This window comes from Anas platyrhynchos, chromosome 5 (genome assembly GCF_047663525.1).
Source record: "Anas platyrhynchos isolate ZD024472 breed Pekin duck chromosome 5, IASCAAS_PekinDuck_T2T, whole genome shotgun sequence".
NCBI lineage: Eukaryota > Metazoa > Chordata > Aves > Anseriformes > Anatidae > Anas > Anas platyrhynchos.
The window spans coordinates 48,878,012-48,900,295 of record NC_092591.1 but is presented as its reverse complement, the minus strand read 5'-3'; the positions used below and the strand labels follow the sequence as shown (position 1 = coordinate 48,900,295).

The 22,284-nt window shown below is 41.7% G+C and overlaps 1 protein-coding gene across 3 annotated transcripts in view; it reads left to right on the top strand.

Moving 5' to 3' along the window:
* The window catches only part of ABTB2 (ankyrin repeat and BTB domain containing 2), a 164,105-nt gene that overhangs the window by 92,307 nt on the left and 49,514 nt on the right, over positions 1 to 22,284 (top strand). For all 3 annotated transcript variants that reach the window (XM_072039001.1, XM_027458333.3, XM_005022800.6), the window contains one exon: positions 19,555 to 19,701. Coding sequence is in view for 2 of the 3 variants with exons in the window: in XM_027458333.3 (XP_027314134.1) it covers positions 19,555 to 19,701 (147 nt within the window). In the remaining variant the exon portion in view is untranslated. The remainder of the gene's footprint in view (positions 1 to 19,554; positions 19,702 to 22,284) is intronic.

The window sequence follows — 22,284 nt, the reverse complement described above, 5'->3', positions numbered from 1 at the left end:
CCAGCCATACCCACCTTGTAGTGAAGAGACAACAAACTGCTGGCTTTTCAGTCTAACACTTCCATCAAGAAAGCTGCTAACTGTATCTGTTTGCTGAAGCTCTTCTTCCTTTTTGGGTTATTCTTTTAAGAAGGCTTTTGGGGGGAAAAACAGTTATGAAATAGCCTTGCTCTGAGGCTGATGTATAGTCCTGTGCTTTATATAAAGCAGTGAACTAGCACTTGGCCTTTCGTCTCAGTGGGTCATGCATTCAGTGCTCCCAACAATAGGATCTCGCCTCTGTGAAGAGTGATCTGAGAGCTTTTGTCTGCCATACTGCTTCCTTCCTCTGCTTCTCAGAGCATTTTTCAGGCATCTCTGAGGCCTCGTAAGTGGGAAGCAGTATTGTTAACTGTTTAACAGATGAGAAAACTGAGGGAAATGCCTTAGTCACATGATTTAGTGGCAGACTGGACTAAATTCAGTATTTCTGCTGCTGTGTCCCATGAGCTATGTACTAAGCCTACTGTTGCCTTTACAGCCTACTAAGTCTTTTCCCACTATAACCTCTGGTTCAGCACAGCCGTATGGTTTATAATGCTACTTCAAAATAGTTTCCCTTTTCTTTTGAGAATAGAGAAGTTTTTCTTCAAAATATCTACCCTCCCCCAGATTTTTATTTTTAATCATCCCCTGCTGAAAAACTCCACATCAATCTGATCTCAGCTTGCCCTTCCAGCAGGAGAGAGGGGTTTGCATAGGCCCCATCGAGAGCAGGGAATGTCAGCGCCTCTCTGGGTTATTTAAGATACATCTACGATCTAATAAATCTCATGTTGTCATTCTAATGGTACAATAACTTGGAAATGAAAGAAGTCAGCTGGGGGAATGTGTGCGCACTGGAAAAATCATCCAGAGTACTGTGCCGGGTTTGGATTCTGTTGCGGAAAAATCTTGGAAGCTGTTAGTCTGGTGCACAGAAGCAATGAAGCAAAACAGTGATGCTGCTCTAATAAAGGGAGAGAATAGGAGAAATGGCATACTTCATGTTTCAGTTCCTTCTGGACTCTTGCATTCTTTTTGATGATTTTCTTTTATGCCTCCCAGCTTCATATACTGAATAAACTACATCCACGTAGAAGTGTCTTGCTCTTTTAAGCTATAAACCAGGTACAGTGCAGCATGTTGTGTAACGCTGCTCTGTGGAGAAGTATTTTACCGGAGGACTGCATAGGTGGCCTGTCTAACTACTCCAGTAACTACCACTCCAAAACAGGAAAAGAATGGTTGGGTAACCCCTCCTGTTTTCCCACCGTCTTCAATGGAGCACGTCTGACTTCCAGAGCTCTGGATTTCCTGCTCTGCCACAGTCCTGAGGAGCGATGCAGGGCAAGGCCTTTGAAGCCTGTGCCTCCATTTCTCCAGCTGCAAAACAAAGATCCAGTTCTCAGGTTTCAGGCAGCCTGCAGGTGTAGGCAAAAATGCATTTTCTTTCCTTGTGCTTGGTGGGGAGAAGGAAAATCCTAATATATCTAAAGTGCACTTCCTTTTGTTATAAGGTACAATAGGCAAAATTGGGAATAAAACTTGATGCAACAAATATACTTGACTTTTATTTGTGGGAAAAAAGGCATTTGGCAGCAAAATTAAAAAAAATAAAAATAAAATATATAGCCTCTTTGAGATAGATGACTTGTATTTGGCCGGTAGAATTTCATGCGTTCTGCTTTTCACTTGCTATTTTATTTATAAGATTTATATAATGTATAGATTAAACACATATACAGTATGACCTATGGTATGGTTTAGACTTAACATAGACTTTAGGGATGATGTGATTAGGCTTATAAGAGAGACTCTTTCTGAGTTGATGAAACAGTTCTTACTAAAATCAGTGCCTGAGATCACTTAACAGAAATCAATGAAGCCCTACAACTTCTGAGAGTCTGAATGAAATATTCTGCCATGCATACTTAGTATGCATAGTATTTTTCCATCTGGAGATGCCGTAGGTGTTCATGGAGGTATCTGATGGAGAGGAAACTTGCTGATAGCTTGGAAGGGGAGCCTCTTTATCCTGGGCAGGTTTCTTATGATTCAATGAAAACTTAAGCTCAGATATTAAATGTTTTTGTTTCAGCATTGTACCCTGGAACTTCCCCCAGCCCAAAAGGATTAAGAGATTATTATATTTTTTTCCAGAATGTCAGCTCTGGTGGGAGATTAATGGGAGATTACTGGGGCTGTTTAAGAGGATTCGCCATTGTAAGAACTGAATTTTCAGAAGCTGAACCTTATTTAAGGTCTTCTTTCATCAGAACACTCTGGTCTGTATGGGTCTGGGAGAGGTGGAAAAGGTAGAAAAAGTCTATCAAAAAAAAACAAACAACTTTTACATTTGCCTGAAGATCTTTCTGAAAAGGTAACATTGCTAAATAGTATTTCTGTGTAGACAGAAATCTTGAGGAAGGAAAACTTGCACAGCGGGTGTCAGTAAGTTTCATGGAAACTGGTATTCCTGTGTTCGGACACTTGCCACTGTACTAGGGAACAAAAAATACATGTTTTGTGAGCAGAGTATTTCCTACCTCTGTTTCCTCGATTGCAGACTTTTTTTTTTTTTTCTATGATATAATAGCAATGTTTGTACTTCTGCAGCTTTTACCCAAGTATTGCAACACATTTTAAGATGACCAATACATCTATGTGAGTGATGTGGAAGGTTTCCCGAACTGCCCTATAGTAGCAGCCTTCAGGGCTGAATATGGCAACTGTTAAGAAGCACACAGGAGCAACTTTACACAACAGTTTAGGCCAGGAAATGAAGAAAACTGTGAACTACTTGTGTCACGAGTTAAAACAGTTGGAAAGGTGCTGTTCATGTTAAAACTGTATCAGGATGCTTCATTAAAATTTCAGCTTTTAGAAAACAAGTGACATGAGCTAAACAGTTGGACCTCTGAGAATGTAGCATGCAAATTCACTACATCAGTAAAATAAATTAATCATTCAAAGTTATGAAAAAGTAGCCTGTGGGTTATGTTAAAATCTGTAGCATTTGTCTCCTCAGCAGACACAGCCAGAGTGAGTCCCAAGCATGAAAGCTTGCTTGTAAATCCTGCATCTGCACAACTACATGAAAGTTTTCACTTTCATTTGAAAATGATGTTACAAGAACATGCTTTAAATTGTGTCCTCGGTGGCTGAAGGACTATAGGAATAGCTGCTTAACTGAAGAGAGTCTAAAATGATAGTTCTATCTTGAGTATTTTAGGCCGTGGTAAGACCCTCAGAGAATCAACAACACACTCTGGTGATGTTGAACTACAAATGGCAGCCAAGCCTGCCTTGTCAGTATGTCCCTTGGCTGGCCCAGCACAGGTACTGTAGCCACTGAGTGTAGACTCTTCCACACTCCCCATTTCTCTCTGACCATCTTTATGGGGAAGGAGAGAGGAAGGGTCCTGAACTTACCTGTGAACTTACCAGATGCATTAGTCCATCACTCCCCAAATCAGTCTTAAGAATGGCAGAACAGTTCGTATGTCCACAGGTCAGCGGTTTTCATTTCTTAATTGGTAGGACATCATTGCTGTGTGTGGGCAGCTACTGTGTGTTATTTTTATTTTTTCCTTTCAGTTCAGCAGTGGTTGTATTTCCTTTTTCTGGGAAGCACTGCCTATGAACTACCTCGTTTGATGTGTAAGAAAGTTCTTTTAGATGCTTCAAGGTAAAAGGCATCTGTAAAGGTGCTTTAGAATTAATGATGTCATGCCAGCTCCTTCAGAGAGTTTATGATTCTTGGCAGCTTAGACTCATAAAATGTGTAATTTATCAATTTTGCTAAATGAGAGAAATCACCCTCTAGCTGAAGTCAGGAACATACATGCTTTAATTGCATTGATGAAGGAAGAACGTTATTAGATGATCTGTCATACTGTAACTAGTTCAGCACAGTATTTTGGTTTGGAATGAGATTGAATATTGAGGAAATATTCTTTAATTAGGATCCTTAAAATATTCAAACATCAGCTGGCCTTTTTGCACGTTATGTTGTATTTTCCTTTTTCAAACACAGCACCACGTGTAGAATTCCTTGGCACGCTGGCACTACTCGAGTCTAACTTGTCAGCATCACCATGCTAAAATGGCTGTATAGCTTTGGGTTGGAACTACCTCGTATTCATCCATCTTCAAGTGTGAACCAAGAAATCCCACCTCTGGTTGCACATTTATTGTGCAGCACATGGTGGGGTAACGAATAATGGCCGTGGGTTCAGCTGGGGACCCTGACCTGGGGTAAGCACTGCAAATTCTGGAAGTGGTAGCAAGATATGCTAACAGTCCTGAGTATTTTAAGACCTATTAAAAAAAAAAAATAAACAACTGAGGAGTAAAGAGAAAAAATGTCTTTTTTTATCAGTTATGGGTAATAGGTTTAGAAGCACACTTGCCCATGGTATCTAGCAGAGCTAGAGAGAGAACCCAGACCTCCTGCAAAACCATTTCTCCCTGCCTGTTGTACCAAGCAACTTGCTAATTTGAGAGTAATATTGTTCCAGTTCTCAGGCTATCTGGGCTGATGTAATATTTGGCTACAGTCAGGTGGATCATAATAAATTTTCTGGAACCATTTCCAGTTCTCTGTTTCTTTTCTTATAAACAACTTCTTGCACTTGGCAAATTCAATTTGTCTCAGAATGCCAAAACTGCGGATAAGTTTTCTACTAATTTCTAAAAGTAAATCTTTTTACTTTTTTTTTTCTTTTTAAATAAAAACAAAAGAGATGCATTTAAAAGTTCCTACTTAATTTATGAATCTCTGTATTTGTGCAGCTTATATTAAATCTGCAAGATGTGGTGGCAATATAAGGGGGCAGTTTCGTGGCAGCTTAAGACGAACTAAATTGGCGTTGCTGCAGTCTTGCCCATCCCCTTTTGCCCCAAACATGCTCCCCCTGCTTCTGTCATGCCCACTTTGCATTTGTGTGTTTATGCAGTGCTTACGCTGATTCAGGGAATTGATGTGACTGCTGAGAGAGGGGATAACAAAAAAGAGAGACATCCCTGTGTTTCCTGAAGCATCTTGTGATACAACTGCACAAATGCCAATTCTGACAGAAGCAGGCGCCAGGAACACAAAGCTCAGGGTCAAGAGAGAGGCAGCAGCACAGCAGCTCCATTACTGGAGGTAGTTCAATGAAAGTTTAAAGCCATGTAGGTGGTAATGAGAGTACCAAGCCTCCAGCCCATTTTTAATGCCCTAGGTGTCTTTGAGATGCTACCTCTTCGCTGGGTGAGCCTGCATGGAAAGGGTAATGCAGAGACATACGGGTGCGATCTGGCCTGAGGCATGTTATAATGACAATCTTTCATCAGGTCAGCTCATTAAATAGGGTGAAAGGTGATTCAGTCTCCGGACAAAGACAGCAGGTTATACAAGTGCCAGTCACCTCTGGGGTAGGATGATGTGAGAGCTGTGACTTGAGTATCCCATGCTGTTTGTTTGCACTGCAGATCCTGAGCTAGCTGTGAGAGCAGCTGGGGGGGTAAAAAGCTTGTTTTTACTGACTCGAGTGTCCAGGCACCTCATCTGAGACATAACACAGAGGCTCATGTTGCGAACACAAACACAGGAGAGACACTGCTCTTTCTTCTCTTGACAATTTTGCACAAGTAATCCACAACTCCTGCATCTTGGAAAGGAGAATAGTAGAGGCTACAATAGCTGCAGGACTTTGATGTATTTCCTGCTCTCAAAAGCTGTAGCATTTACTACCTGTCAATGCAATAATGCTTTTCAAACACTACGTAAGACAGTTCTAGATATTGCATATATATTACATATATATATTACATATATATTACATATATATTGCATATAGCCCAAACCAAGAAGTTTGGACTTGACTCCAAATGAATTTTTCTCTGCACGTACCAATTTTTTGCTCAGTCTTCTCGGTAAAATTGCAGTTGCCAGATTTGATCAAAATATCTGCTTTTTGCTTCTGGCTTTGTGTAGTTGTATACAACACCCCCAGGTGCTGAAGAGACCCTTTCTGTTCAGTCCTTAGCCAGGTAAATACTAGGGGTTACCTGCTGATTTACTGGTAAAGCTAGGATTATGGCAAGAAACTCCAAGGGGAGATGAAAGAAACCTTTCTCTTGTACTCTGTAGACAGTTTGGTAGACACTGTAATGACATTCCTCAAGGTGAGATGAAGGAGTTTACATGCTTACACCTGAGTGAGACAGCCAGCAAAATACAAATAGAGTAGCAGTGAGCAGGCGATCAGAATTCCTCCTGGCTTTACAGAGCACAGATATTTCCACATTAGTTGCTGTCAGCACAGAGACCTCTTGACTTTATTAGGTCAAAGAAAGGTGCTAATCCATCACAGAAAATGGCTCAGGACTTGATTTATATTCATTTATCTTTGCTCTGCACAAATGCTTTGTTCCTTATCCTTCTTTGAATCTGGGCAGCCTAATATATTGGCATCTCAATCATCATTTGGTTCCCACTGAGATGAAGCAGCAGTGGTCAGGCCTGGAGGGCCATAACAGTAAATCAGTGATTTATTAATAAGAATAGGCAGTGAAGAGGATGTTGAAGAAAATAGGTGGTAAGGAGATTGTAGCATTTTTCTCTTAGTGTTTGGCTGATTGCTTTGCCCTGAAAAACTGTAAAACAGTAAAAACAAAACAAAGCCAAGTATCTTCAGTGTTCAAAGAAGAGTATCAAAAATGGATTCCTTTATCTTCATGTCATATTAGGGTGATCTTTGAAATTATCCCACAAGAGGTGCACGTGGAAACTGATCAACTTTGCCCTGATAGCTACCATGGATATCAGATTCCATCAATATTAAGAGGCAGCATGTCCAAACTCTGCTGGATGATCCTTTGCTTATTATTCCTCTTTTCAGGAAATGAGGTGAAGGGAAGGGAGTCAAATGATATCGGTGGCTAAAGGATGAGTTGTGTAAAACACCACAAATTTTTAGGAAAAATAAAGTATTTTCAAGATATATCTTAAGAAAGCAGTGGCTGTTCCTTTTTGAAATGTTTTCCAGTGCTCTCCCAATCTTTCACTAATTCCTCCATCAAGGAATGGTTTGTTTGTTTTTTCTCAGTTCCCTTCCTGCTGCCCTTCTTCTTTGCATCTGTTTCCAGCCTCTTTGAGTCTTTATTCTTCACCCTTTACTGTTTTATTTCTTTTAGGGATAAGATGGGTCTAAAGTAAAATGCCAGCTGCACATATGCTGTGGAGCACCTGGGATTCAGATCCATGTGATGTGTCCTTTATCCTATTCTGACCTTTACTTATTCCACATCTGCATTTTGAAATTCCCTAAATTGTATGGCAGTGGAGTCTAGTTCCAGCTTTTACCAGCTTGTCCTGTTTTAACATTCAAATCTTATTCAAATCACTGCTTTACTAATTTAGTGAAAGGAACAGAGTGCCATTGGAGGAAAATATATGCTTAAGTAGTTGAGCCTGCTCACATCTGAGCTTTTGCTTTCTTCCACAACAAATTTAAAAAGTCTGCTAAGACATTTTTTTCTTGGCAATAGTCAAAGCTATTAATGTTACTAGGATATAGTGGTTGCATACAAACAGCTGGATCCAAAAAGTGCTTACTTATGTGGTACGGGATTATTTATGTGGTATGGACCTTTGCTTTTCAAGTACTTCCATGCTGTGCATCTCTGCTGCACAGCAGTAGAGATGCTGCGTGTTGCCATGTGAGAGAGAAATGCAACAGAGCAACGTAGCCTGGCTTCAGCAGAGAACCAGCAAAATAAAAAAACATGAATTCTGTCTTATAGCCTGATGACTACAGAAGTTTTGTAGGCAATGTTAATGGTATGATAGTTTATTTAAAAAAATAAAAAAAAATCCATGTAATCTGTGCACAAGATCCTGCCATAGGAATGTCTCCACAGGAATTTAGGAGCGTGCTTCCTCATTGTTGGAGATGGGTGCTAATTGAAAAGGGAGAGAGCTATGCAGAATGGTAACAGCTGCCTGCTTGTTTGGTTGCAGCCACGTTGTGCCCTTCCTCAGGTCATCTCTAGTAAGTACATTGTGGTTTTGCTGTCTGAATGATCACTGTGACTATGGATAAGTTATTTCGTCACAGTATAATTCAAGATTACCTGGAAGATAGTTGGGTTTTCCTGATTTTGAAAGGTATTTAGAGCAGGCCTCACAGTCTCAGGTAAGCATGGAGGCGCTCCAGGGGCTGTTTCCTATGCTGCTGGTCCCTCTGAATTTGCCAGTCGTGATGGGGCTGAGCTGCTTTTGTGGCAGAAGTACAAGAAATGCCACTTCAGAGCTAGCAGCCGGGATTCCACAACATTTAAAGAAAATGATCTGAGTTTTCTCTTTCATAGAAATTGGAGGTACAAAGTCACAATATTATTTTTGCATCTTGTCTGTGAGAACTTCTGTTCTTGGAGTGCTGACTGTGCTCTTGCTGTTCTGGCACATGCGTGCTCTCCCTGAGAGCTATGTGGTGTTATTCCTTCTAGGGACACTGTTAGTGTTCCTCTGTGAACCAGGTACTGCTAAGTAACAAGAACCTGCCTTGTTCTTAAAAAAATAAAAAATGAATAAATACTAAAAAAACACCTTTCCCTTTTACTTCTGCCAAAAAGCAATTTTTCTTGTTTTTTCATCATATTACCTGAAGAAGGTCACTTCAGCAAATAGTTAGATTCCAAGGGTCAAGAAAAGACTTGCTGGCAGTGGCGTGATTCTCTCTGTTACTGAGTTTGGCTTTTGGGGATATTGCGTGCTATAAAATGGTATAATTGAAATTCTGGTGCATGAAAGATCTAGGAAAATAGCCCACCAGGAAAATCAATTTCTGGATGTCTGAATCTGTTACAGATATGGTGCGTGTGCACAATAAGGACATCAAAATGTATTTTCCCTTTTTAAAAACATCAGAACATTGAGATTCTCGTTTTCATCCTCTACACAGATGCCATATTAAAACAATAACAACAAAACCCCCCAAAACAGCCATGTGGTAGCATTTCAAGATTCTTCAAAGAACCACGCCCATTCAGTCTGAGAGCTGCAAACAGTGCTGCTATTTATACTTATGCGAAAAAGATGTTGTATAATAAAAATATAGGCAACCTGTTTTTCTTCAGAGTTTTAAAACAATGCTGGGGATCCATTAATCTGAGTGGTTTCCTAACCAAGTATTTAGATCTTAACGTAAATGTCTATAAATAATGTAATGGCAACAACATTCTTTTGAAAACAAAATTCAAAGAGGTACTGTTTAAAAAGTGAATACTTGCTCGGGGCAGTTATATTTAGGGCTGTAATGGAAGTGTACAAGTTATGCTTTTTATACAAACTATAAATGGCTACAACCAAGAGACTTAGACCGACTTTGAAATGCATTTGGCATTTATGCCGTGTGAGATACAGGACAGAGCCTTGTAGTGGATATTTTTTTCCTTCCCTGCAGGCTTTAAAAATATTGCCAAATTCTTATGGTGTTGCTACCCCCAAAGGGTACATTCAAAAATAGGGATTGTATCTACTTCTGTTGGTAATTGGCACCGAGCCTTGAAAAACTGCATCCTGGGGAAACTACAAGCATGGTGACGATGGAGGGGCAAGAAAGAAGACTGCAGGTGTCAAAGTAGAGAGTAACGTAGGTGCTAGAAGCCAGAGCAAGTGAGATACAGCATGAAAGAAAGCCAGGCATGAATGTAGATGGTATGGGTTGGTCCTTTAGCACTGCAGATGGTGTGAGAAATAGTCTAAGGTATTGCAAAGATAGAGGACAAAATTCATCGGTTGGTGAATAAGTGGAATTCCTCAACTCTGCTTCTGAGTCGCTCAAAACAATTGGTCATTGTTGAAAAGATCTCCAGGGTGCTTTGATGTGAGGAAACAGAGAATTGCAAAATGTTAATAATAGTAAGAGAAAGATTTGCTGTACTGTGGGGAAAAAAATGCCAAATACATCCAACTGTTTACTTGAGGGAATTCAAATTAAAAGAGTGACAGCTTCTATGCTGAGGCAGAACTGTGGCTTGTCTCTAGTGCTATCAGAAACTTAGTGCTATCAAAACACTCCTAGAAAATAAACCCTGTCTAACATGTCAAACACAAACATTGTTATCTGTGCGGTGGAGGTTTGTCTTTGTAATTGTCTGAAAATTTATGCTGGCTAAAACTAATGTTAGGCAAGAGTGGGTAAAAATTTGGGGTGAAGATGACAAAGCTCATGCAGATTAATAGTGGCGTGACCAGTAGTTTATTGAAGCAGCGTTGATGACAACGTCGGAGATTAGCTCTAGGTATGAAATCTGCACTTTATTGCTATTTTTATTGCAGACTGCCCAGGATGCACCCGCCCTAAGTTTTGTGTTGTCTGCTCGCTGACTAAAACCTGAATCATTATCACCCACAAGCACAGCATGCATGTGATGATCTTAGCGAGACTCCAAACCCTTGCCCTCCTGAGGTCAGACTTTATGGTCTCAGAACTGGGCTGTGTTTCACTCAGATAAAATTTCAATCTTATGCTGAGTGACAGATGCATATTTCACCCTAGCAAAAATCAAAACTGCTCAGCCGTGCATCAGAGGGCCTGTGTTGCTGGCAGCTAATGGAGACAGCCCTTGACTCATGTAAAGAGAGACCTTTCCTTTAGGAGCAGTCGTTCGCTTACTGTTGAGTTCCTATTTCCTCATGGCTTTTTAAAATGCACATATAATAAGCAGCTCTGATATTTCAAGTCATTAACCGATGTAATTGTAGTCTTCATGTTTATTAAGTGACCACAGTTTCTAAAATTTTACTTTAATGGCACGTTTACTACAGCCAGGAGAGTCTAAGGAGGGCAGATTTTATCGGGCCAAAGGCTCACCTGTTCAAAGACGTTCACAGGCAGTGGTCACGTAGAGTAAGCTATTTGTCTGGAAGAGCCATGGAGTGCCATGTGGGTCGACATCCTCAGGCTAGCAGAGCACTGTAGCCTGCCCAGTCACCAGCCCTGCCCAGGGAGGCACGCCTGAGCCCTCACTGCGTGCCCTGCTTGTGCTGCACAGTGCTCAGTTGCCAGTTCTACAGCAGCCACATCTGCCCTGCCCTCTGCTTGGGAGAAAAAGCCCTTCTTGTCCAGAGAAACTGCTTGACAGTGGAAGCAAGTTACTCTGGAGCACTGTCCTGGGCAGATTCTCTTTCTAGATATTCCCCAAGAAAAGGAACTGGGAGTGACAGTGGATATAAATTTACTATCCTCTTTGTGTTTGGCAAGCATACAGATCACGGGATGTATAAATAGAAGAATTGAACACAAATAAAGAGAGGTCATTATGGCATGTACAAAGAGCTTAGTCAGACCACATCTGGAGAACTGGGCATGATTCAAAGACCATATTTCAGGAAGGACAGTGAACAATAAGGAATGGTTTAGAAGAGGCTATTGTAGATAGTATTGGGGCTCTAGCTAGTGCCTGCAGTTTTGTTAGGCCTAAGCTGCCCTCCCACTGGTTACTCCAAGTAAAGCTGTTTTACTGCAGAAGCATCTAAGCTGGGGACTTGGAAGGAATTCCAAGGTGGTAGAAAAAGGGATAGTAAACTCTTCCTTCTAAGCTTTCTAACCCCTGTAGTAATGGTACTAAATGATTTAGTGTTTCTGGAGTTGCCATTGCTTACCTGGCACGTATATTTATTTATCGGTTTGGTTTAGGTTTTCGTATATTGTTTCTTTTTATTATTATTTTGAACTGCATTTTTGCTACATTTGCCAGAATAACCATTCCACCATTATATCCACACCAGAATCCCTATTAGGTTAAAATCCATTTTACGTTTCTTAACCTTCTCACTTGGTTAAAGCTTCTCTTCTTGTACCATAAGCCACACCGAGGTGGCATTGCACATCATCACAGCACTGAGTTCTTTCATCTTGGAGGCTGCTGCGTCTCAGGGCTGTGGGATTGCTGAAGGTAAAAGGGGCTATGTAAATGAAAGATGTGCTGTTGCTAAGGGACAAAAGGCACACTATTGACACACAGAGGAAATGGGGACACTGCTGAAGTGTTGAGTAGGATGAAGGAGTAAAATGAGAGAAATGAAGCAATTAAGCTGTTTCTGTCAGACTGCCCTTAGCAGGACTAAAGCACTATCCCCATTTCACAGATAAGTGAACTGGGACACCAAGATGGACTAAATTGGTTGGTCAGGGTTTACACAACTAGTTAATGGTAAGTCTTCTCTGCCTCTTGGACTGTGCTCATTTTTTTTGGCACAGGATTCTGGTTTTGTATTTCGTCTTTGGCTCGGTGTTGGCCAATTTCATGCAGGAGAAGTCTAATGCCACAGGGTTTCTGAACTGGGCCGTTTGGATCTCACAAAGCCCTGGTTCTGATGCATGAGTTTGGAAAGTTGTTTCTCCTTCTTTTGTCTCTTGCTTCCCCAGTGAAGAAATGGAAATGAGGATAATCACCAGCTCATAAAAGCACCGATACCTTTTATCTTCCAAAGTATGCTGCTGCTGCTAAAGATAAAATTTGCTATGTTTTTTTGGCAGTCATTAAAATATAAGCCTAGGATATGTTCCCTTGAGCTCGTGTTCAATTAAGCGCTTGGGTCCAGGCCAGGTTAGTGGTTGTCCAGAAGACCACAGGGATATGGAAGTGGGATTAATGACTCAATAAATACTGACTCAGTACTAAACCCAGGCCTTTCTCCTACATTTATAGTCATTTGCAATCCTGTCTGTCACAGCTGAATTCAAATGTAGTAGTTCATGTAGATACTTCCTACCTTCTCTCCTCCAACTTTCAGCCCAATTCCATAATTTTCATGGCAAAAGTGAGGCAAAGTATGTAGCATGTTTGAAAGGGCCTTATGAATATAGTTAGTAATTTAGGAGTAAGGAAACATTTAAGGATTGGTAGTAGTGGTAATAGTAGGCTTCTGCTCTTGCCCTGGCATTGTACGGAGAAGGGCAGAGTCTGAGCTCCTGTAGCTCTGGGAGCTCTGCTGCTTTCACATGGCTTTGGGACGCAAGGTATTGAAGTGACCTGGACCCCAGAAAAGTGGATTTTGCAACTTTAAAACTGCTTTAAAACTCTGTTTTGGGGCATTTTCATACTGAAGTCAAGTAATGCCTGCTGACAACGAGGAACAGCAAGGACCAGACTGCATGCTTTAAGAACACATCTCCGGTAACGTTCCTGAAGTACAGGCAAGCAATGGTTGTGCTCGAGTTTCAAGCCCAAGATACTGTATGCGGGTGTTGTCCAAGTTCCACCATGCAGCCTTGCCCAGTACCTCATCTTTTGTTTTCACCTCTCCCTGCTGTGCAGCCTTACAGCTGGTCTTGGTGCCAGGTGGGCTGCTGCTCTGTAGCTAGGCACAACTGACAGCTGGGTGACTTTGCCACAGTGCACCCAAGGTATGCCAGTCCTGGTCCTCACAGGCAGTATCAGATCTCCTGCTGGGTTAGCTCTGAAGTTTCCTTAAAGTTAAGTGATGAAAGTTAATGAGCTAAGTTAGCTCATGTGAAGGCTCTGTGAAGCAATCAGAGCTGTCCAGAACTATGCCATTAGGACAGCAGCACTTCAATGGAGAGACTCAGCCGAACACTTGCAGAAGATTTAAAGATCTTTTCTCTCTGTGCTGAAGCTCCCCCCCTTCTGCTTTTCCTCCTGTTTTCAATTACGGTATTGCTGTTTAATGTGGATGCAGATACAAGCAACTGTGTTTGATTTTTCATACTGCCGACAGACAAACTGAAAGGGATGCGTGCCTGCTTTATAGCACTGTATTATTTTCCTATATGTTAGCAATTATACATATTGTTTCCTGATCACAAGTCTTCCTCATCATCTATTGCATGACTGTACTTGATTATAAAGCCTGATGTGTTTAGATTTGGGTATGTGATATCAGAAACACTTTGGTTGCCTGTTATTTCATATTTTGTTGTTGTTATTTGTTTGTTTATATTCTGTCAGGATAAGCCTGTCTTATTTCATAAAATAAGGGAGGGATGAGCTTTCTAAGCAGTTGAATGGTGGTTCAGCAAGGAGAAAACAGAGAGCTCCAGGAATTGGCATTCATTCTAGGTGGTGCTCTGTACTCTGGGTCTGTACTGAGTTGATTGGCAAGAGGGAACTGCACAGCATTGTGTTGCTTGATAGAATGGGAGACAAAAAAAATGAGGAAAGCCTTGAATGCTCCTTGCCATGAAGAATTATAGGACTTTGTGCAAGGTGACAGCCAGCCTGTTGTCACAGCCAAATTCCAATGTGGGAAACTGCAATTGCAGTTGGATGAGGTTTTTACCAGGTCTATTGAAACGAGTGGGATTTGGCTGTTCAGCACAGTCAGGTCATTGCCGTCTGCCTTCAAAATTTTGGTCTTCTAAGTCACAGCTCAGTTCATTGGGAGCAGCTATCATTCTCACCTCTGAGAAAGTTTCTTATGGCATTTATCACAAGCCAAACATTGCAGAAGTATGTTGATGCTGGAGGCTGAAGACTTTTTTTTTTTTTTTTGGAGACTTTTTTTCCCTTACACTTGGTTTCCTTAGACATTTCTGTAGCATATTCACAGTAGTTCTGATTTCACATATGTGGCTTTTTGCATTAAGAGCCTTTAGAAACAACCTGTAACGTTAAAGATGAACCTTAATGTTCTGAGGGCTTTTGTTTCTTGTTTTTGTCAAATAGATACATGTCTCCCATACCAATTTGTGTTGTGGTAGCAATCAGTAATGATTCCCACTGTTAGGTGCAACGCAAACACAATACACAAAGAGAATGCTTGCCCATAGAACTTGTTTTTGTTCTGGCCAAAGGGAAAAATCAATGCACATTGTATTGTCTCATAGGCTCTATTATGTTTATCTTAGGGGGGAAAAAAAAAGTGCTCTTTTTCTGGCCTGGTAGTTTGCAATGTATGACCCTGTCCTAATTATGTTTCTAATTCATTACCTAACCTATTGTGAATACAGGCAGCTCTTGAGAATTTGAGTTGCACTTTTCTGAAATAACAGTTAGTACCCTGGGCAGTTTCCGTGAGGAATCCCAGACAGCAGAATTGGAGTACTTTCCAGACAAGCCTCCTTGGCCCTTTGCCACTTTTGAGTGGCCCCATCTTAACCTCCAGACATCATGTAAGTGTTTGAAAGACCTCAAACGGCTGATGTGTTAATCGTTAGGAAGTTGTGTCCCAGCATGAAGGATTTAAAGTAGAGAAAGCATAGAGAAAATGACTACGGCAGGGTAAAAATGACGGTTAGTCCTTTTTCATGAACATAATGTGCAAACAGCATAAAGGGTGAAGATAACGTGGAAAATATTATGTGAATTAATTTTTAAACATTCAAATTTTAAAATAAAACTCAGGTAGAAGTCTTTGCATTTCCTTGTGGCTTGGTATCCAAAGAGCAGAAGTTGATGCCAGCTTCGGTATCATCAGAGGACATTGAGCTGGACCAGGGCTCCTTACAGAAAGTTCCTTGCTCGAGGGCTGGACCGATTGCCCAGCTTAGGGAGAGCAAGCAGCGCGTTGCAGAGCCCTGCTCGTGGGCAGTCACCTTGTAGGCAAAGCTCACAGCAGAACTGCAGCAACTGTTAAATCACAAAGGTATCCAAGAGTGTGAAGGGTCTTCTTCCTTGAACCCAGGTGAGATTTTGGAAATATTTTCAGTTGCTGTTTTTTAATATCTTGTTAGCATCAAATTACAGACAACAATTTCAAAATCTTTGGGCAAGCCAAATGATTTCAGTTTAAAGAACACTAACCTGGAGTTTTACCCAGTTGTGAAGCCTTTTAAGATCATTGGCAGCAAGTGCCCATGAACCGGTTTCATATATTAACTGAGGTAGAATAAATATGCCTTTATTTCCAGCTGCTATTTCAAAGGCTATGGAAATACCAGAAACAAATTGTTAGCCAGCTGTGCCTTAATCACGGCACTACAAACGTGCTTTCAATCGGGCTGCTGCAGGGTGTTGCCTCACGCCGTTCTACAGAGGTGACTTCTTAGCTTGTGCTCTCGAGGCTTGATCTAAGGCCCACTAAAATTAATAGGCGCTCACTAACTTCACCTGGGCTTGGATCCATACTGAAAACCTTGGGTAATTAACAAAAAAAAATTGTGACCAGAATGCCAGGATACAGCCTGAGATATAACACAGCGTAACCCACATCAGAGAAAACGCTCTAAGAACGGTGGTGTGCATGCCTGAGTGGCTCATTCCTGCACAGTAATTAGGTGCTGGTTCACGTTGTTGTTTTGTGGAGAAAACATTTTCTTGAGCTTCAGGAAGTAAATCAGCAGTTCTAACGTGATTCCAAACAGAAAGAGAGTGTTTAGACATGAATTGATTTATTTCAATTATACTTTTGCTTATTTAGTTAGCCGTGATTAAAACCAGCGTTGCCACAAATATAAAAATACAGAAATGTGAATGCCAGACAGAAGTAGAAGTTGCCTCGACAGTTTATACCTTTGTAACACCTTTTACTTACAAATTGCTTGGTTTGGATAGGAGCAGAGCTGATACCACCATTTGGGGTACGAGTAGTCATCACAATGATGTTGTTTTTACAGTCAAAGGTTTTTTTTAATTGGTATGAAAACTTAAGTCCTGTTCCTAATTATAATACCAATAGTCAAAGCTTGACTGCAGATGTCCTCGTGCCTGGATTTCTGATCTGAAGAGCGAGTATAATGCTTTTCCAACTCTGCAGTTACTGGCAATATATTGGAAGAGAAATCACGGCCAGCGTGCTGCGAGATGAGGGCCATAAAGCTCTTCAGTAATAATTTGTGGGGTACGGTTCTGCTCTGCTGCCCGCCCAGGGACTGCTCTCAGTCTGCCTCCAGCGCTGCAGGGAGCAGTGTGGCTTCCCCTTCCCAGGCTTGCTCATACCTACCAAGACCTGCCCAACCTGGTGAGCCTTTGCGAGGCCTTAGGTAGGCAGGGCCTGATTCATCCCCCACTGCAGTCCCCGGGAAAATCCCCGGTGACATCACTGGGCTTTGGCACGGGGCCGGAGTCTCGGTAACTTCCTCGCTGCTCCCTGGTACGCTGGGGATACTCCTCAGCCGTACCACGGCAGGTGAGAACATAAATCTCACCCGTGACTGTCTCGTATGAGTAATTTTTCCAAAAGTAAATAAATCATCCCTCTTTCGTCTTACCCACAGCACCTGGCAAACAATTAACTGAAAAACTGAGAAGGTGTTGTTTCCTACGTGAGCCAATTTAAATCAGTCTGCAAGCCTTGATTTTTAATTCCTCTTTAGAAAATGGAACCAAGTAAGGCAGGCTGGCAGAGGAAATGTGCACCATTTTTTAGCTCTGCATGGTTTAATAATGTAACTGCCAGTTTCTGTTTTCGCCTCTGTAGAATTATATGCCTCTATTTGAAACTTTTGACAAATCAGTCTATTTTTGTTCTCTCTCTGCCATAAATTCAATCCATATGTCTTAAAACATCCTTTCATAACTTTAACGTGGAAAAGGAAGTGGCTTAGGCTCTGTATAGGAGGCTACAGTGTAGTTAGCAAGCTCTTCTAGTTTGCATGCATCGCTTCTGTTAGCTTTTAAAGCCTCGACTTCCTAATTATTCAGGTTACAGAGGGCATTGGCAGAGTTTTCTCCATTAACTAACAGTGAAGTACAGTGAAGAAGCACAACAGGATAAATCATTCCCTTATCCTCAAAATGTCCAGGATGTTTTTGATGCAGTCTTTGGCTTTGCCACCGAGCAGGATGCAAGGAGGATGTGAAAAGGGTAGGAGAGATCAATTCAGCATATAATTTCAAAGAAAACATCAAGACAAAGAAACAAAGGTCTTGCCCAATACGCTGCAGTTCAACTGGCAAGGGTTTTGTTTGACAAAACTGCAGAGCACCTACGTGACAGGAGGTCGCTGCAATTTGAGCAGAGTATCTCCACATCCAACACTGAGCCGGGGTCAGGAGGTGAGGGTGGGAAGGAAATGCAGGTCGAACCTGAAAGCTGTTGGTATGACTTTGCATGGATCAAAGTGGAAAAAATCCAAAATACAGGATGCAGCAGGGTAAGAGCACAGGCAGAAGGGGCCGTAAGCATCCTTGTCTAACATCACAGAAAATTTAGTTCGAGGATATGTTGCTGCAATTGTGGGATAAATTGTAATTAATGATGTGGCAGCAGCTGAACACCAGGATACAGGAACTCTGGGTGAGTGGACTCCAAAAAGCTTTTCAGAGTCCACCTGCACTGTGGATGTGGTGTCACGCTGTGGCTCATCGGGGCTCCCCGCAGGGTGCCAGCAGAGGAAGCAGGTCCCCTCTCCCAGCCGCGCCCTGGTCACGTATCCCTGCCCCCTGCCTCCCAGCAGCCGTAGAGGTCACAGCCCCTCTCCCCTCTGTGCCACTCAGAGCAGTCCTGTGGCCACAGGGCAAAACCATTCAGCTCACTAATTGGAAGAAAAGCCGATCAACTAATGAGTTTCTGGGAGGAAAGCAGAGGAGGCAAAATTGTATTTGGGGGATCTGCGTGGCACTGACTTGCAATGGGGCTGTAGATTTGCTGTGCTCAATAAAAGTTATGGGGTGAAAAGTGGGACTGGGGAGAAGTAAATGGCTGCCTCTTTTAGAGACAGCTTGCACATCAACATGAAGCTGTATCTCAGGGGTTTTTTGTACTCTCCCCAGTTGTCACTACCATTCCCAGCCTGTTCACCCAAAAAGCCTCTAATTTGTTACCAGTGCAAATGAGCTGTAAGGACAGGCACAAAGCATGAGGAGGTCCCAATAATGACAGAAAACTGTTTGCAAATCCTTAGTTGTGTTTGGTTACTGTGCATTAGTGCTCATGTATGCAAGATAAAATCCTTCAGAATGGAAGGAGTGCGTGTACAGTGACTGCATGTGTGCAATGTTACTATCCTTCCAATCTATCTCTAATAAAGGGGTCATTTACAGAGATGAAACTACAGCCAACCTCAAAACTTGTAGGCGTAGTTTGGCAAAGCCAAAGGTTCACGCATGTAGAAACCACAGTCTGCACATTTGAAACTGCATGCAGGTTCAAAGAACTGGCATAGCCCCTGGCTTTATTTTCAGAGCTGCAAAGATTGCAGCTACCATTTACCCTAGATGGACTTGAGGTTATCTTCCACACCTCTGAAAATCAGGCCCTTATATCTAGCAATCTACATACAGCTGTTCAAAGGCAACCTGTGTGTGCACAGCTGAGTTGTTGTATAAACAATGTTAGAGACTTCACTAACGCTTTTCATGTAGCTTTATCTCAACTGCAATTTGTTTCTAGTTTTTACGGGCTGTGGAAACACCCATCTGTGCTACCTGGAGCCTAGTTGCCATGTTCTATTCATTCCAATGGTATTTACAGCACTATTTGATTTTGTTTGAACTGTTCAAAAAACCTCGAGTCCCCTGACTAAGGCACAAACGTGTTTCAACTCCGTATCGCTCCTATCAGTACGGAGACTCGCTTTTCCACTCCTGTAACTTCTCTTGTAACAGGTCTGTTCCTTTCCTTGCTCTCTTCCCCAGGTGTGCTGTCTCTGCCTGCCTACTTCAGCCCGTACAATGACGGCTCTGTGTGCAGCGATGGACGGGCTGATGCTTATGCCCAACTGGAGCTCCGAACTCTAGAGCAGTCTCTGTTGGCAACTTGCGTTGGAAGCATCTCTGAACTGAGTAAGTTTCAGTTGTAATTGAATGTGGGTTTCTTTCAATGAAGCAGGAGAGCCGGTCCCTCTGCTATTGAGGTCAGTGGGAGCGTTGCCATTGTTGACAGTGTGAGGAGTATGTGGCCAGTGTTGTGTAAGATTTAATTGTCTCATGGTGCCGTTTATGAAAATGAAGTTGGTTCATTAGACTACTTTATACTTAATTAATGTATAAGATGCGTTTTTTCTAGCCTTTTGGTAGTTAGTGGTGCTAGTGCCAATAGAAGATGGATGCTTTTGCCTAGATACTTCTGGAGGCTTTCTTGGACTTCTGTGGAACACAGCAGTGGCACCTCCCTCAGATGGCTGAGAGAGTTCCTTTTTTAGAGTTTACACAGTGGAAATGTCAAGGGTACAGGATACTCAAGGAAAAGCTTTTTGGTTACTTAAAAACAAAAAGTGGAGGGGAAAAAAAATCTGAGAGCACTTCAGTAACAAAAACTTGTTCAGAACTTTTTTTAATGGTAACCAAATGAAATGTTCCATTCCTAGACTACTCACAAAGCCTCTTTAAAGTAAACAAAAATGATTTGTGTTTTCCCGGTCTACTTTTCCCTTGCAACGTTTCTGCTGGCATCACTTTCTTAGTCTCTACCACGTGAATGCTAATGAATGTCAGGGGCCAGCAAGGAGTTTGTGGGTTTCACCATTTATTTTGCAACCTGCCTTAATTTGAGGTTTTCAAATTCCTTTAACACACCTCTATTTATCCTGGAACACAAGAGAACATTTGTAGCATGGGCCTATGATTGAATACAGCTTCCTCTCTCTCTCTTCCCCCAGCCTGCTTTGGCCAACTTGGTCATTACATCTAGTGAATAGATCTCCTGATACAGTTGCCTACTGATTTTTTTTTTTTTAATGTTGCTGCATGTTGCCAAAAAAATAAAGAGAGTGAGTGTGCAAAGGAGAAGGAACGTTATTCTGTGCTGGAAATTTAAATTCCAGATGCATTTCTTCTATAATTGTGCAGGCTTCTGTGTTTAGTACCAATGCTAGAGGATTCACAACATTCTTGTAAAATTTTTAGATTGTAGAGAGTCAGGAGCTACTGAAGTGGAAAGGCGGAGGTGTTGGAAGGTTTTTGCATTCTGAAGTGGGTCCTTGAACATACTATGCACCAAATGAGTGGCACAACTTTACACTGCAAACAGAGATTTTTAGTACTTCATTGATCTGAACCACTAATAATGTTGTATAGACATACGGGGGCTTTGTGGGGGTTTCTCCCTCACCTGTGCAACACTAGGACCTCAAGGTTTCAGCTGGAAGTTGTTTGGCAAATTTAGAGTCTTGCTGTGATATAAAAGAACAAAAAGCTTCCTAAGAATCTCAGAGGGAGGTGCGAATAATTCATATCGTCATGGGTAAGTTCAAGGTGCTTTCTCAGGATCCAGCTTTGAGATGGGGTGACTATTTCAGTTCCATCCTTTCCCAGTATTGTAGCTGTGGGACACAATGGACTGACGTTTCCTGTGAGAGTTTTAGGGGACTGTAAAGCATAAAGCAACAGAAGATGCTCCCAAGGAAAAAATAGACCCTAGCTATGTATAGTAATCATTCAGACCGGTGGTATGGTAGTCACACTACTCAAAGATGTAACGTCTGGAGCCTTTATTGCAAAGCTCATGTAGTTTGTAATGCACCACAATAAAAGGAGAGTAAACAGGGTGTGCCCAAAGCAAGCATATTACACAAATGTCAGCTTTATGTGACTAAAGACTCCCTGCATAGCTGCTGTCTTGGGGTCATTGCTCTGTGAACTTTTTAGAAATCTGCAGCCTTAAACTTCTTTACTCATAGAAACGGTGTAACACAGGTTGCCTTTTTCAAGGCCTTGTCAAGTCCAGCAGTACTCTGAAACAGAGGCAGTTTGGCTCAAATTCAAAGACCAGGAGGACTGAGCAGCTCCGAAAGCTCCTGGATTGCACTTATTACAAGGCTCAGGGGCAAATTCCTGGAGCAGATTGTGACAGCCAGCATGATAAAGACTGGCTTTTTAATAAGAGAGTCAGGTCTTGTTATTCTGGAGAAACCTGCAGGTAGAGTGAGAAGGAGAAAATCAGACCCCTCAGAGAAGGGGTTTCTATACTGAACGCATCATTAATTAGTCACAGGCACCTGAACCTCAGAACCCAGTTGAAAGAATTGGGAGTAATCTCATAACCTAAAATACTGATGCTGGAGATGAGAACAAAATATTTATATACGTGGTACTGGCTTTGCCTTGTGTAAGCTATGCTCCCAGCTCTGGCAATTGATTGTAAAATCGTTCTGATACCATGATGGTATCATCAGTTTTGTAGGCAGGTAAGAAACATTAATACCTGGTTTGAAATAGAAGAAAAAGATCATTAAAACAGGATGGAAAAATCACTGTAAAGCTCTTGTTCTGAATGTATGGTGACTGAGAGGAGTTTAAATCTCTAAGTGATAACTTGCCACTTGAAAGTGGCAACAAAATTTCCCTTACAACAAACTGCAAAAAGTGGCAGCTTGAGGGCAGCTTTTGGCTTAGTTAAAGAAAAAGTGTATTGGTACGCAAAGGGCA